This window comes from Oryza brachyantha, chromosome 2 (genome assembly GCF_000231095.2).
Source record: "Oryza brachyantha chromosome 2, ObraRS2, whole genome shotgun sequence".
In the NCBI taxonomy this organism is placed as follows: Eukaryota; Viridiplantae; Streptophyta; class Magnoliopsida; order Poales; family Poaceae; genus Oryza; species Oryza brachyantha.
This window is the reverse complement of record NC_023164.2, coordinates 26,441,317-26,454,817: the sequence shown is the minus strand read 5'-3', so window position 1 is coordinate 26,454,817 and position 13,501 is coordinate 26,441,317. Positions and strand designations below refer to the sequence as shown.

Sequence of the window (13,501 nt, the reverse complement as noted above, 5' to 3'; positions counted from 1 at the left end):
AACAAAAATTTAAATTCCTACTACACTTTTGAAACCAACAATTTCCTACCACACTTGCAGAAATAAACAATTCCATTCTGAATCCTTGGAGTCACTGCACTCTCTGTGTTTTCTTTTTTTTTTCCTTTTTGGCTATCTGTTTCCATGGCAAGATGTTTTGTCGATTTTATAGGTATGCACGTTTTGGCACGGGATAAATCAGAGGCAGGTGACCCTTCTGCTGCATGCATAAAACCGCCTCGTGCAAGCTCTTCCTCAGTGGAGTGAATTCCAAGCCCAAATCCTTGAGCCTCTGGTTCGAGAACCTGTACGGCTTCGCCATCGGCTTCCCGTCATCCTCACACCTGCCAAGTCCAAATCCAAGAACACGCATTCACCCGTGAGAATTCGAGACCAATCGCATCCAAGAAGAGTAATTTAAGCCGAAATTGAGACTAGTTTTGCCGCGTACTTTGCGGTGGCGGGGTAGTAGGGGAAGAGGTCCTTGAGCATGCGGAGGAGGTCGGCGCGGTGGACGACGGCGCCGATGCAGAGGTAGCGGCCGCGGGCGTCGGGGCGCTCGTAGACGAGGACGTGCCCGCGGGCGACGTCGCGGACGTCGACGTAGGCGGCGACGGCGTTGGGGTAGGACCTCTTGGTGCCCATGAGGTAGCGGGCGACGTGGTTGCTGCTGAAGTTGAGCGTCTGCTGCAGCATGGGGCCCATCGTCATCGACGGTATCACCACCGCCAGCTCCAGCCCCCTCTTCTCCGCCTCCTCCGTCGCCGTCATCTCCGCCATCATCTTCGCGCAGCAGTACAGGTTCTGCACGTGTTACCGATGTTGATCAATTCCATCGAAAAATAATTTACAAATATAATTTTATATATTCAGAGAAGACCGAAAAATAAATTTGAACCAGCTTCGAATCTAATATTAAAAATTTAAAATTTATTTATAATATAAGCAGAAATGAAAAGATGAGACGATTGATTATTCGAGCTGCAAACTGTAAAGAACAAGAAGCAGATTGACGTGCTTACGTCCGTTTGCTTGCAGAATTCGTAGTCGCTCCAGCAGGACTCGTCGAGGACGGCGTCGGGGCTCCTGCTGGGGTTCATGTGCACGGCGCCGTAGGAGGACGTGAACACGACGCGGCGCACGCCCATGTCCGCCGCCGCGTTGATCACGTTCCTCGTCCCCTCCACCGCGACCGGAACCAGGTCCTGCAAACCACCACGTCATGCAATGCAGCGTTTAGCAGAAGCTCCAAGAAAACCAAACAAAAAGGAGGAAGGCATCGCCTTCGCTTGTGGCGGCGAGTGAACCTACAGGGTCGTTGGACACCGGGGAGGCGACGTGGAAGACGCCGTCGCACCCACTGAAGGCGGCGCGGAGGCTGCCGGCGTCGAGGACGTCGGCGCGGCAGAGGGAGAGCCTCTCCTCGGCTCCCTCCAGCTCGAGCAGGTGAGCATTCTTGCTGTCAGCTACATGAACACGCACGCAAAGAACCACCGATCAATAAACCAAGCACACAAAATGCAGCAACATTTGCAGAAGCACAGTAAATCACTCTACCACGAATAATACTTACCAGGATCCCTGGCGGTTCCCCTGACGCGGTAGCCACGGAGCAGGAGCTCCTTCACCACCCACGACCCGATGAACCCTCCGGCTCCCGTCACGCACACCACCTGCCGCTTCTTCTCCTCGCCATTGCTGCTGCTGCTGTTGTTGCTAGCCTCAAAATTGGACGACATGGTTGGTGTGTGGCACTGATTCGCTCTCAAGTCTCAAACTCACGATCGATCGAGCTTGTGTTGACTAGTGCTCTGCTTGCTTCCCAGTCAAGAAACTCTCAATGTTGGTGTGAGTACTCCGTGTATGGACATGGCCGCTATTTATATATACGCGCAGCCATGCGACGGAGCAGCAGGAGAAGGTGCAGGAGGAGGAGGACAAGAGCAAGATCGCTAGCGTCGGCCGGTCAGTGGTGGGGGAGGCGCAACTGCGACCGCGCCGCGAAAACGGAGTGCCGTCGCGTGACTCGCGTCGAGCGTTCGTGCATTCCGCGGCGCAAACAAGGCCGGAATCTGCTGCCGTGCCGGTGGGTTGGGGCTCAGTCGCAGGCGCGTGCTAGGTACAGTTGAATCCAGAATATTCCCTTTTTTGCCTTTCTGGAGGAGGGGATCACGCACGAATCGAAGCCAACTCCGCCACGTAAAACCGTTTTTTTAAATACTGCATAGATTGATTACTGAGTATCAACATGGAGCAACCTCTGAATACACTCAGGATGCTATCACGGTAAAATGCTCAGCGCAGTGAGCCAGTTTGTGAGCCATCTCATTGAAACGGCGGTTCACATGATAGAAAGAGCAAACTAAGAAATTGGCTCTAAGAGCATCTCTACGAGAATGCTAATATTTTATTTTCTAAAAACTTATATTAAGTTCATCTAAAAAAATATCAGGTATAAAAATTACACCGCTCCTCCAACAAAAATCTAAAAATGAATAATTTGTATTAGGAACCCATATTTTTGACTCGAATTTATGATACAATTGAGGTAATTTTAGTCATGAGTAAATATTATAAATGTATTTGGTAATTTGTTGAAGATATATTTTCTAGTCTAATTTCTAAAATTTGGTTTTTAGAGATCGATTTTAGATATCTCGATCTCTTAGGTTCTTGATATCCTCCACTAAACCGCACCTTTGAACGATCCTTCTCCACCGAATCTTCTGCTCACAGGTCAAAATTCAAATTTACAATCTTAAATTTAAAATTGACTTTAAGATTTTGTATTATAATTTATTTTTAGTTTTGATTTTTAGATTGCTAGAAACATGCATATAAAAGTTATTTGTAAATTATTTTTTATTTATAAATTTGTTTGATTCTTTTCTTTAAAAAAGCGGATCCAAGAGGTTTCCGCAGAATCTTCTTTGCAACTTGTAAATGAAAAGGAAAAAAAGAGTCCCATTTGCTACTGGAACGAACCAACGATTCGAGTCAGCGTGGTCGGAAGGATTGACTAGTATCGTTTGAAACATGACGTAAATAAGAGTAGCACTAGTATGTTCGAGGGAATTTGACGGTATTTAAAATTGATTAATAATGATACCACTGAAAAACGTTAAACAATTGATGGTATTGCGTACGGTCGTTACGTTATACTAAGTATTACGAAGGTAAAATACCGATGGTGTGAAAAATACATATACTGCGTAAAAAGAGAGAGAAAACTGGCACAAATCTATAACAACTTATGACATGATTAATCTAGAACGTAAAAAACACCGTGACCATAAACCACGTACTACCTCCCTTCCATATCGTAAAATTTTTTAGGTTTATCTAAATTCATCCACTAATAAATATATATATAATTTATATATTTATCTAGATTTATTAGTATTCATATAAATCTAGACATACTGAAGAGAGTCCTATGTTACGAAAGTATTTATTTTGAGATGCTGCTTTTTACCGAGAACAAAAGGCTGAATCCGTCGTGCTCAAGCATCAAACTGGAGTGCTTAGTGGACTAAAAACCAACCAAAGAGAATTCCGCCTGCCGTTGAAAGCGCGTTTTAGCTGCTGCACGACTCGCGGCTTTTGAACCTCAACGGCTGTCACGGCACGCTCGGACTTGTACGTCATACGTGACAGAACCCATCCACTGGTATCCGTTACTCTGTTGGTCCAAAGGGACTTATATTTTAGCCTATACCTATATTTATTCACTATTTTATGGAAGTCTAATATAATAATTTTAAAAAATAATGTTTATGTGGGACAAATAAAAAAAATGAAAGGAAGGATTGTTTGGCTTATCTAATGAAAAAGACAAATGATATATTTACAAACGAAATATAATTCATAAATAAAACTTTCACGTGCTTAACGATCTAAAGTCTAAGGATGAAAAATATATTAGGATGAAAAAAAATCATAAAATTAACAAATATTAAATTTTGGATTAGAGTGATAAGAAGAAAGGAAAAGATGAGTAAGAGAGTTCTCGGAACGGATGTATTATTATCATCATGTTGTGTTGTAGTGCCCCTTGTTTGAGAAAAAAAAAGAGGTGAGGTTGGCAACACCAACCATTTTGACGGCTTTGGTGTGGTGGTGGTGTCGGCTGGGCTGGCAGCTGCTTGCGTCAGGCGGTGGGCGCGCGCCAGCCGATCGGGAGAGAGAGGGCTGAAGTCCAACTTCAACTTCTCCTCCACCTGCGGCGCCTCCGGTGGGCTGGGCTGCGCTGCTGCCACCCGCCGACACATCGCCACACGTTCTCTTCCGAACTGCCTTTTTGCCCTGGATTATTTATGTACTGAGGCCGCGTTCGGTACACGTAAAATGAGATACAGTTAAACATTGTAATATATTAATATATAGTTAATTAATTATTAATTATTAATTAAAATATATATAATAGATTAATATGATTTTTTAAAGTAACTTTTTATAGAATATTTTTGTAAAAAATACACCGTTAACCGTTCGGGAAACGTACATTGGAAAACCGAGGAATATAGGCTTAGTTTTACACCCGCTAAAATATACTACACCTTGTTTCTTTTTAGCTTTACATCAAGTTCAGCTCATACTTTTCACTCTCTTCACTTTACATCATGGTAGATTGAAAATATGTTTATGTTTATCTATCCACTAGACCGTGTTCTTTTGAAAATTATTGACGAGAGATGAAAATTTATCTGATTTTGTGATAGTCATTTAATGATATAAACGACGAAGTTAACTACTATAGACTTAAAAAATCTACTTTAGAAATAGAAGAAAATAAACTTCTCTATAGATACTTTTTGGCAAAAAACAAATGCACCCTTTATTACGATTATTTGCTCCATACTTCCAAAAAAAAATTCTTTTGAACAGAACTTTTTTGAACAGGGCCCGCCAATCATTACTTCCAAACGTGACGGGCCGTTCTCCAAGAGTTCAAGCCCATACTCTTCGGCCTATCAGCAAAGTCAGGCTGAATTGTAATGGGCCCCATTCCACAGATGGGCTTCACTCCGTCGCCGAGCCCAAAATCACAGCCAAACTCAGTCAACCCATCAGACTGACAAACACTAACCCTGCATGTGGCCTAGAAATAGAATATGCAAGATCCCCAACAAACAAGGACAAGAGAGATCGAACCTGGATGCAGTCAACTGTAGATGTATTTGTAACGGCATGAAGCTGCACATGAAAATCAGTTAATTGGCACTATTTAGAGACCTAGAGGTGATCTACGGTGAACATGTCAATGGCAACGGCTCCATAATAATAGCGGTAGAAGATGTGCATCACGACTAGTACTTCAGTAGTGCAACTACGATTTTAGAACCATCCACTCCAGGCAAGACATGCTTGCAGTTTCAGACATCCAAGCAGTAAATAGTTTCATCAGACATCCGAGCAGCAAGACGCCCAGCTACCAGGTGATCATCATGATCTGCATGACATGCACACACAGCTGCAGTGGCAGAACAACAACGAACAATCATAAACAGAAACAAACAGCTCAAAAGCATGCATGCTTTTTTTTTCTTTCTTTTTCTCCCTCAGGCCGGGCTAATCGATCAATGCAGAACGGATCTGAATTCTGAAGAGAGCCGCAGAAACAACGGAGATCGATCGGTCGATCCATCTCAGATCATGCTGCCAGGCATGCAGAATTGCCGAGATTTTACACGAGCAATCCATCTGTCTCCAATTTCTTGCCGTCATTCACCGACGCTTTCGGAGGAAGCGAGTGGTAGATCGAGGCATCGAGCTGCTGCTGCTGCTTACTCAACTGCAGCAGCACAGGACAGGCCTCCGAACGCAACCGCGAGACACTTTTTTTTTTTTATGATGCCCATGCTTGTTGGCAGCTGCAGCCGCTAGCATCCACCCATCAGCTGCGCCGTCTCACATCATGCACATGAACCACCCATCCAACGCCACCAGAGATCAGTACACCAAGCGAGCATTCAAGGCTCCGGTGATGGGGTGCCATCCCTACCTCCCCATCCATGTGCCATGGCTACACTGCACTGCCTGCATCCAGCTGCAGCTCATCAGTCGCAGTGATGCACTGCACACTGGCTCAGCTCGACGGATAGTGCCGTTTCTTACGCTGCAGCTGCACCAAACATGACCATCGAAGCTACTACCACTAGTATCTGAGAATTCTGAAAGACTGAAAAACAGCTAAACAGTTCCGGTTCTAGTGCTGAACCGGGATCAGCAATCCACACACAAAGGGAGCAATTACACTTTGGTCAAAAGCCATCTTGCAGGAGGAGAAGCAGCAAAACATCTTTGGCCAAAAGGAAACGGGAATATGATGATGGATGATACCTTGAGGGCATCGAAAGAATGAAAGATCCTCTTTGCTAGGCATCCAATCAGACCCAGCACGCTTAAGTTCGTTCCCCGTGCAGCATGCTCGCGCGTTTTTTTGAGCAACCACATTTCCGTTCTACAAAAGCAATGGAGGGGGGGAATAAAATGCACTTTGCTACTGCTACCGTTTTCCAGTACAGGATGGAAGAACAGGTTCTGAAAATGCAGCAAGCTGAGATGAGGAATTTACACAGGATTATCCCAGGGAGTGAAAAAAAAGGGAGACAGGGTCCTTCCATCTCAAGTTAAAATGCAGAATCACAATGAATTGGTTGGCCAGAGAGAAGACATGCAAGTACTGGTCACCTGAACAATCTGACATAAGCTATTATGAACAGTAATGAACCAATCTGATAAAACAATATGATCAATTGACAGTTTCGTTGCTCTATTATTGTTACCCTGATGCGGAATGGCAAACACAAGAAAAACACTCCCCAGGCTAAAATTGTGATACTAAACAGGCTAAAATTACTAGCCTGATGTGGAATAGCAGAACACAACATGCTCCTCAGGCAACACAATATCATAAGCTGCATTACAATTTTTTCATTCGAGACATTATGTGAAGCTGCAAGCCGAACACAGTAGGCAAAAAACCCAATTAATACTTCATGCTGGCACTTGAGGATTCAACACAACTTGAACCAAATCTGCCATCCATACCAGATATCACGCCGATAGCCAACACTTGCCCCAGATCATACATACATAAATGCTTCAGACTGGCTTCCCCGTGAACAACACAGGAAAACACTGTACTTGTACGCAAGAGCTATTAAGTAATGACAATTACTCCACTGATCACAAAGATCAACTTGAATGTCGACAAGATACGCAACAAGGGGATCCATCCATCTGCACCTTGATAGATATTTGCTTTGCAAGGATACAAACAACCTATCATGTAGTCAACTGACACCTTTGTGATACCATTGTTAAAAGAATTAACAAACAGAAGCAGTAACAACTTAAGACATTTGTTAATGAACTCATCCAATAGGCTAATATAATATCCATTATGTCCACAAAGACTATGTACATCTGAGCACACCAAGAACTCTAGTTGCATATCATCATGAACCCTGAAGGCCAAAACAAAAACTCTAAACAAAAGAGAGAGAAAAAGAATATTATAGGTAGTAAATACTAGAGACAATAACGAATCCAACTTAACATATTAACGCGTATTGACGGACTGACTGAAAATTGCCAAACTCTTTTTAGTTTTTAACCCATCGACGGTAAGATGCTGCTCAGGAAACTGTTGGTTTCACCGCCACTGGCTTGGCGGGGTCAGTGCCGAGTACTGTCGCCGGCGCCGGTACGCCATTGACAGCGGAAGCGTACTGGGGGAGGACGCTGGTGTAGTAGATGGCGCGGCCATTGCTGTCATACGCCATTTGCTGCGCGTAGGCCTGGGCATTTGACGCGGCGGAGGAAGGGCCGTTGCCGTTTGCGTTGGCATTGCCATTGTGCGGTGCGACGGCGTAGACGGCGGGGAAGGAGTTGGCGCCGTGGCCTGCGGCGGTGGTGAAGTAACCATGCGGCGGCGCGGGGATGAAGAAGACAGGGCCATGGTCAGCGCCAGAGGCAGGGGCAACAGATGTATACCTGCCCGGCACCGGCAGGAAGGCCGTCGCTGGAGGAGCGGATGACGGAGGCGGGGCAGTGGGCTTCTCCTGGTACTTGGGCAAGTAGTACTCCGGTGTGGCTGTCGGCGTTGGGGTGACGGTGGCGGGAGGGTAGGCGCGGGTGAGGGAGTCGTCGCTGCCATTTCTCGGTAGGGCAGCCGGCGGCGGAGCGGCCGTTGCAGGAGCAGGTGGTGGTGGCTGCTGTGCTGCAGTGTCGGTAACCTGTAGCTTCTCGAGGCCATGGATCTGACGCTGGAACTCGCCGGGTGAAACGGCAGGGGAGACAACGACGTGGTCGCTTACGGGGTTGGTGGTGTGGCGGTCGTCGTTTTTGGGGGGCATCTCGACGGGGACGTTGTCCTTCACCGTCGGCGGGTCACCGGCGGGGTCCTTCACCTTCACCGCCGGCGGTGGCACGAAGCCGTTGTCGAGGCCGAACAGGTAGTCGGGGCCCGTCGGCGCTGGCAACACCGGCTGGTGAGGCGTCGGCACCGACACAACAGTTGGAGGTGGCGACTGCACGGACACCGACTCCTGCTTCGGCTGCGGTGGCGACGGTGGCGGCGGAGGATGGACGGAGTTGAGCGCGTCGACGAACCAGTGACGTTGCTCCTGCTTCGGCTCGAGGAGGCCGGACGGCTGCGGCGGCGGCGGTGGCGTCGGCGACTGGACGGGGAAGAGGAAAACCCTCAGCCTCGGCGTGGAACCGCCGCGGGAGGAGCCGCCGCCAGATCCCGGCGCGGGGCGGAGCAGGTGGAGGCGGTCGTACTCGAGGACGAGGTGCTCCAGATCCTCGTCGTTGGTGACGGAGACGAGCGCGTCGAGGTCCTCGCCGGGGAGCTGGTACTTGACGCAGAAGTCCCCCGGGGAGCCCGCGAGCCCCGCGAGGCGGGCGGCGAAGTCGGCGAAGCGGAGCGGCCTCTCGAGCGACAGGATCTTCGTCTCCCCGTTGACGTACGACAGCTGGTGGTCGTGCGGCCGCGGCTGGATGCGTCCCCCGTAGCTCACCATCAGCCGCACCTTCGCCGGCGGCACCGGCACCGGCGGAGCAGCCGCCGCCGCCGCCGCCATCCCCGCCGCAGCGGCCGCGGCCGCCGCCTCCGAGCCCTCGTGGTGCGCGTCGTCCGTAGCCGCGGCGGAGTGCGGGGACGAGTCGCCGGAGTCGGCCATGGCGGCGTCGGCGGCGCGCGCGCGTGGCTAGGGTTGGGAGGGAATGACGAAGAGGGGATTGGGCGGAGGCGCGGGGGAGAAGAGAGGCGTGTTATAAGGTAGGTGAGCGGTGGGATTAGCGGATTTAGTTGCGATTAAGGGGGTGATTAGCGATCTCTAATCTCCGGAGGGGATTATTGACTGCGGATTTTGGCGCGGGTTTGGTTAAGGAAGGAAGGACGCGCGCATCGGGAGACGTGTGGGGACAGTTGGGATTGAGGTGTCTACTACTGTGACTGTGTGCTGGTGCGGTGGGCCCCACCTCTTACACTTTATTTTATTTTTATTTTTTATCTTCTCTTCTTTTTCGGATCATCTTTTCCTCACCTGGAGATGAACCAGGATACTACTGGTAGGATATTAAGGATACTTTACTCTGCAGATTCTAAATCGTTTGATTCATATTGTGAAATGCAGCTGGCATTATTTGTAAGTGGAAAAAAACGGCAGCATTTGAATTTTCTGTTTTGCGTTGCCCGGTCTATTCCGGAGGGTGTTTTGGCCGCGGAGGAGCGTATCACGGCGTGCGTGATGGCGACAAGCGGACGGACACCCAAGGCGTGTTTGGTTTGGCTGCGCTTTACGACGGCACTCACCCGTGCAGAGCAGCTAATCCGCAGCAAAAACGCACGGGAAACTAGTTCCATTTTCTGGTTAGGAACATGCTCCTGCGGTGGTAGCGAGGCGATTTAGATTTTGGAAGCGAATTGTGCGCGAGTTTCGAAGCGTGGAGGTGGACGCGCACCCACGGTTTTCCAGCCGACATGGCAGCGTGCGTGCGTGCACGCCCGATCCACCGCCGCCATGGCAAACGCAGCAGCGTGGAGCAAGCGAAGCGGCCATGGCGATGGCGGCCGGGAGCTCGGAGCTGGGGCCACGGCGACGCGTCCATGTGTCGCGGGGGGCGCTGCCGCTGACGACGCCGGCGCGGCGCAGGGCCGCCATGTGGGGTGCCGTCGGGCCAGGCCCACCACGCAGGCAGGAGTTAATGTTGGCAGCGTGTTAGGCAGCGCAGCGGCAGCAGCAGCCACAGAAACCGGTCGTTTCGCTTCTCTTCTCCTGGTCAAATCTGCCGCTTCACAGGCACGGCCACGGGCGCCATCCGGCCTGCTCGCGGGCCCGGTTCTTCCGGTCCACTCGTGTAGAACAAACGATCTCTGAAATTCTGACCGGTGGATCATGGGTTTAATTTTTACTGTCATTTTATGCCGAACTGGCTTTGTTTCCGGAATATTATTATCCCGCTGGTACGAATTTTGTTTAGGACCGATATCTTTTTTTTAATTTCTGCTTATACTTATAAGTCAAAATTTAAATTTCTAATATTAAGTTTAGGATTGATTTTGAGTTTTTCATTGAATTTTATTTTTCAGACTTGACTTTTTGATTTCGCTAAGAATATAAATATAAAATTTTTATTCATAAATTATTATTTTTACAAATATATTATTTGACTTTTTATAAAACAACGTGTTGTCGTCTGAAATCAAATTTATGAAGCTCAAAATATTTAGCCGGGTTCACATTTCTCAGATACAATTCCCTGGTAAAGTCAGAAGGACGTTATCACTTACATATAAACCCACTATCTATGGACATATGTTATCCCCTGAGTCCCTTCAAATCTCGTTCCACGTCACTATGTGCTATGTAGAAGAAAACAAAACGAGACCAGGAGCAGTTAAATACTGAGGATTAGTAGAGTGAACAGCGGATCTGACACTACGCATGCAGCCAAACCAGCCATCAAACTAGAGCCCGAAGAAGGAGGCGAGCACCCGATGTTTCAGTTGCAGTATTGACCCGGCCCCCTTTTCGGCGCCTCATTAGTTTATCCCGGCATCCATAAACACCCCACGATCAATCACGCATGGAGCCACCCTTCATTACTCAGCACAGTGATTACACTGAACTGTGGGTCCCACCAGCAATACGGCGACTGGGCCCACAACATTTTTGTTTTCTCTCTATGGATTTTTTTTCTCCACGATCATGCTTTTTTTTTTTGGTTAGGAAACACAAAAATCAGTTTTTATGGATAGCTCTATCTTTTCTTACCAAACTCAGAGCGTGTGATCTTTTCGTTTGGCTGCTTTAATTTGGAGAGGATATGTGCAGGATTACAGTGACGTCGTCGGTATCGATTCCAGATGAAAGCCGGATACTATATTATTATTATTGCCATTAGATTACAATATATAGTTACTTAATTAACAACGCATGTGGACGCCAGTTGGTAGTTAGCAGGCATGTAGCCGGATTCTGGTAGTTCTGTGGATGGAGTATATTAGTGCCACTCCTTGCACAAAAATAAATAAATAAATATTAGTAGTACTAATTAACAATGCTGGTTAATCCATCCAGCCAATGCAATAATGTATACTTTTTCTGTCCAACCAACGCATGCTAATGTGATCGAGTAGTAGCAGGACCTGTGTTTTTTTAAGCAGGTGGAAGAAGGTTAAAGAAATCATTAGAAACCTGACAATCAAGGTGCCTAATGGGCAAGCAAGCCAGTGAATCCTTTCCAGACGCATCACTGTAGCATAGCTGGAAAGGATTACAGAATTTTTTTCTCTTAAAAAATAATAGAAAGTGTAGGCGGCGCCATGATTAGCTGTGCATAATTACCACTTTACAAGATTGCTAATCAGCAAAATCATGCTGTTTTTTTTGTTGCTTTTTAAAAAACTGCAGAAAATTCACGGGCCCGAGTTTTCATCCGAGGACGGGTAGTGGGAATGTGGATTTGACCAGGAGTCATCTCCTTGATGGGCCCACGTGGCAGATCCAAGAAATCGGGGGCCCACCTGGCTGTGGGAGTGGACCATGTCCACTCCGCAACGGACGCAGACCGAGCTGGCGTACGAGGGGCATGGCCCACCCAACACGTGGCTGCATCATCTACATTGCAGGCACAGGTGTGGTAAAGTTGACTGGGTTAATTTGACTAACTTTTTTTAGATTAGTGCCCATATCACTCAAGGGAGAATTGACTATAGTTCGGCACAGGTGTGTTTCTCTTCCTCGGTAGATTTTGGACTACTGTTACACGCACCACAAGTATTTAAACAATATGTTTTATGTAAATATTTTATATATAAAGTTTATTGTCTAATCTTTGTATGGCCTGTGTAATTATTTTATAGTTATTTAACCTTAAATGCTAGTAAATAGTTATAAGGAATATACTCCCTTCGTACTTATATAGGTCATGTCTGACCATTCGTTTTATTTTAAAAAAAACTATACAATTGTTAATTATTTTATTATAATGATTTATTATTATGTAAATTGTATACTTTTACATATTTGGATATAAATTTTGAATAAGATGAATAGTTAAATGTAAATTTTAAAATTAATTTTAAATTTAAATTTCTTCAGTTTTTAGATATATGTTACTTACTTTTACATATGAAATCTTATTCAAATTTTTAGAAATATCATTTGATAGCAGGTAGTACTGATATTTATTCATCGTTGATTTTATTTTTACCTGACGACGATGACGTTGCTGCCGAGTGAAACTATAGATAATACCACACCGGACCGGCCGACAGAGATTATTAAGGGCGTGTGAAGAGAATAGTGGACGGAATAGCCGAATAGGTTCTCCGCCAAAGAGGAGATGCTGCTCATCGCAAAGAAGAGGAGTCCACGTAAACTTGCCTCAACACACACACGGAGAGAGCGATGTGCATCAGTGCATTTTGTTGTATTTTGTAGTGGTCTCGATCTGCAAAGAAGATAGCCGTATGAATTAACGGGGCATGTAAAGAGACATAGCAAGGGAGATTGTTTTGCCCAAATAGGAGAAAACACAGTCCATTTATACTCAATTCTGTTGAACAATACAAGAGTATTCTCACAAATTTAATATTATTATTAGATTATAAAACATAAATAATATTTTATACGTGACTAATTTCTTCAGTTTTCTTATAATTTTTTAAATAAGAGTATAAGACGGATAATTAATTGATGTACACACAAAATAAAAAATAAAGTCTTTTTTAACGGGATAGTACTACACGCATGTGAATGGCTCATCAAGTTGCGTATATCCAAATAAGCATGGTCAGTCCACGCTAATTGCAGTCTCTAGTCTCAAGTCCTCTTTCTTTAATTCCAAACGGATAAAACTGAATTAGGTGGCAATATCTGCTGCGTCTTTTCATCCATTTCTGACTAGAAGCAACAGCGTCAGGATTTATTTGTGCAGACGAATCGTTCTTTCCATGTGTTTTGTTCATTCCATGACTCCAAGA

The 13,501-nt window shown here is 46.2% G+C and overlaps 2 protein-coding genes across 2 annotated transcripts; both read right to left on the bottom strand.

Annotated features, from left to right (window-relative positions):
* Positions 1 to 166: 166 nt before the first annotated feature.
* Positions 167 to 1,739, bottom strand: LOC102711504 (cinnamoyl-CoA reductase 1). Its single transcript, XM_006648024.3, has 5 exons — positions 1,574 to 1,739; positions 1,312 to 1,466; positions 1,023 to 1,205; positions 452 to 804; positions 167 to 344 (listed from the first exon to the last, which is right to left on the bottom strand). The coding sequence occupies exons 1-5, from the start codon at positions 1,737 to 1,739 to the stop codon at positions 167 to 169; spliced, it is 1,035 nt and encodes a 344-aa protein (XP_006648087.2).
* Positions 1,740 to 7,346: 5,607 nt separating this feature from the next.
* Positions 7,347 to 9,244, bottom strand: LOC102715648 (pollen-specific leucine-rich repeat extensin-like protein 1). Its single transcript, XM_040521045.1, has one exon. It carries the CDS (start codon positions 9,189 to 9,191, stop codon positions 7,644 to 7,646), a length of 1,548 nt encoding a protein of 515 aa, XP_040376979.1. The 5' UTR covers positions 9,192 to 9,244; the 3' UTR covers positions 7,347 to 7,643.
* Between the last annotated feature and the right edge of the window lie 4,257 nt (positions 9,245 to 13,501).

What these genes read in the sequence shown, in the direction of transcription:
- LOC102711504 (XM_006648024.3), bottom strand. Translation starts at nt 1,739, where the DNA reads ATGTCGTCCAATTTTGAGGCTAGCAACAACAGCAGCAGCAGCAATGGC. An exon ending in CCCCGGTGTCCAACGACCCT is followed by an intron (nt 1,206 to 1,311) that starts GTAGGTTCACTC and finishes GGTGGTTTGCAG; the next exon opens with GACCTGGTTCCGGTCGCGGT. An exon ending in AATTCTGCAAGCAAACGGAC is followed by an intron (nt 805 to 1,022) that starts GTAAGCACGTCA and finishes TAACACGTGCAG; the next exon opens with AACCTGTACTGCTGCGCGAA.
- LOC102715648 (XM_040521045.1), bottom strand. Translation starts at nt 9,191, where the DNA reads ATGGCCGACTCCGGCGACTCGTCCCCGCACTCCGCCGCGGCTACGGAC.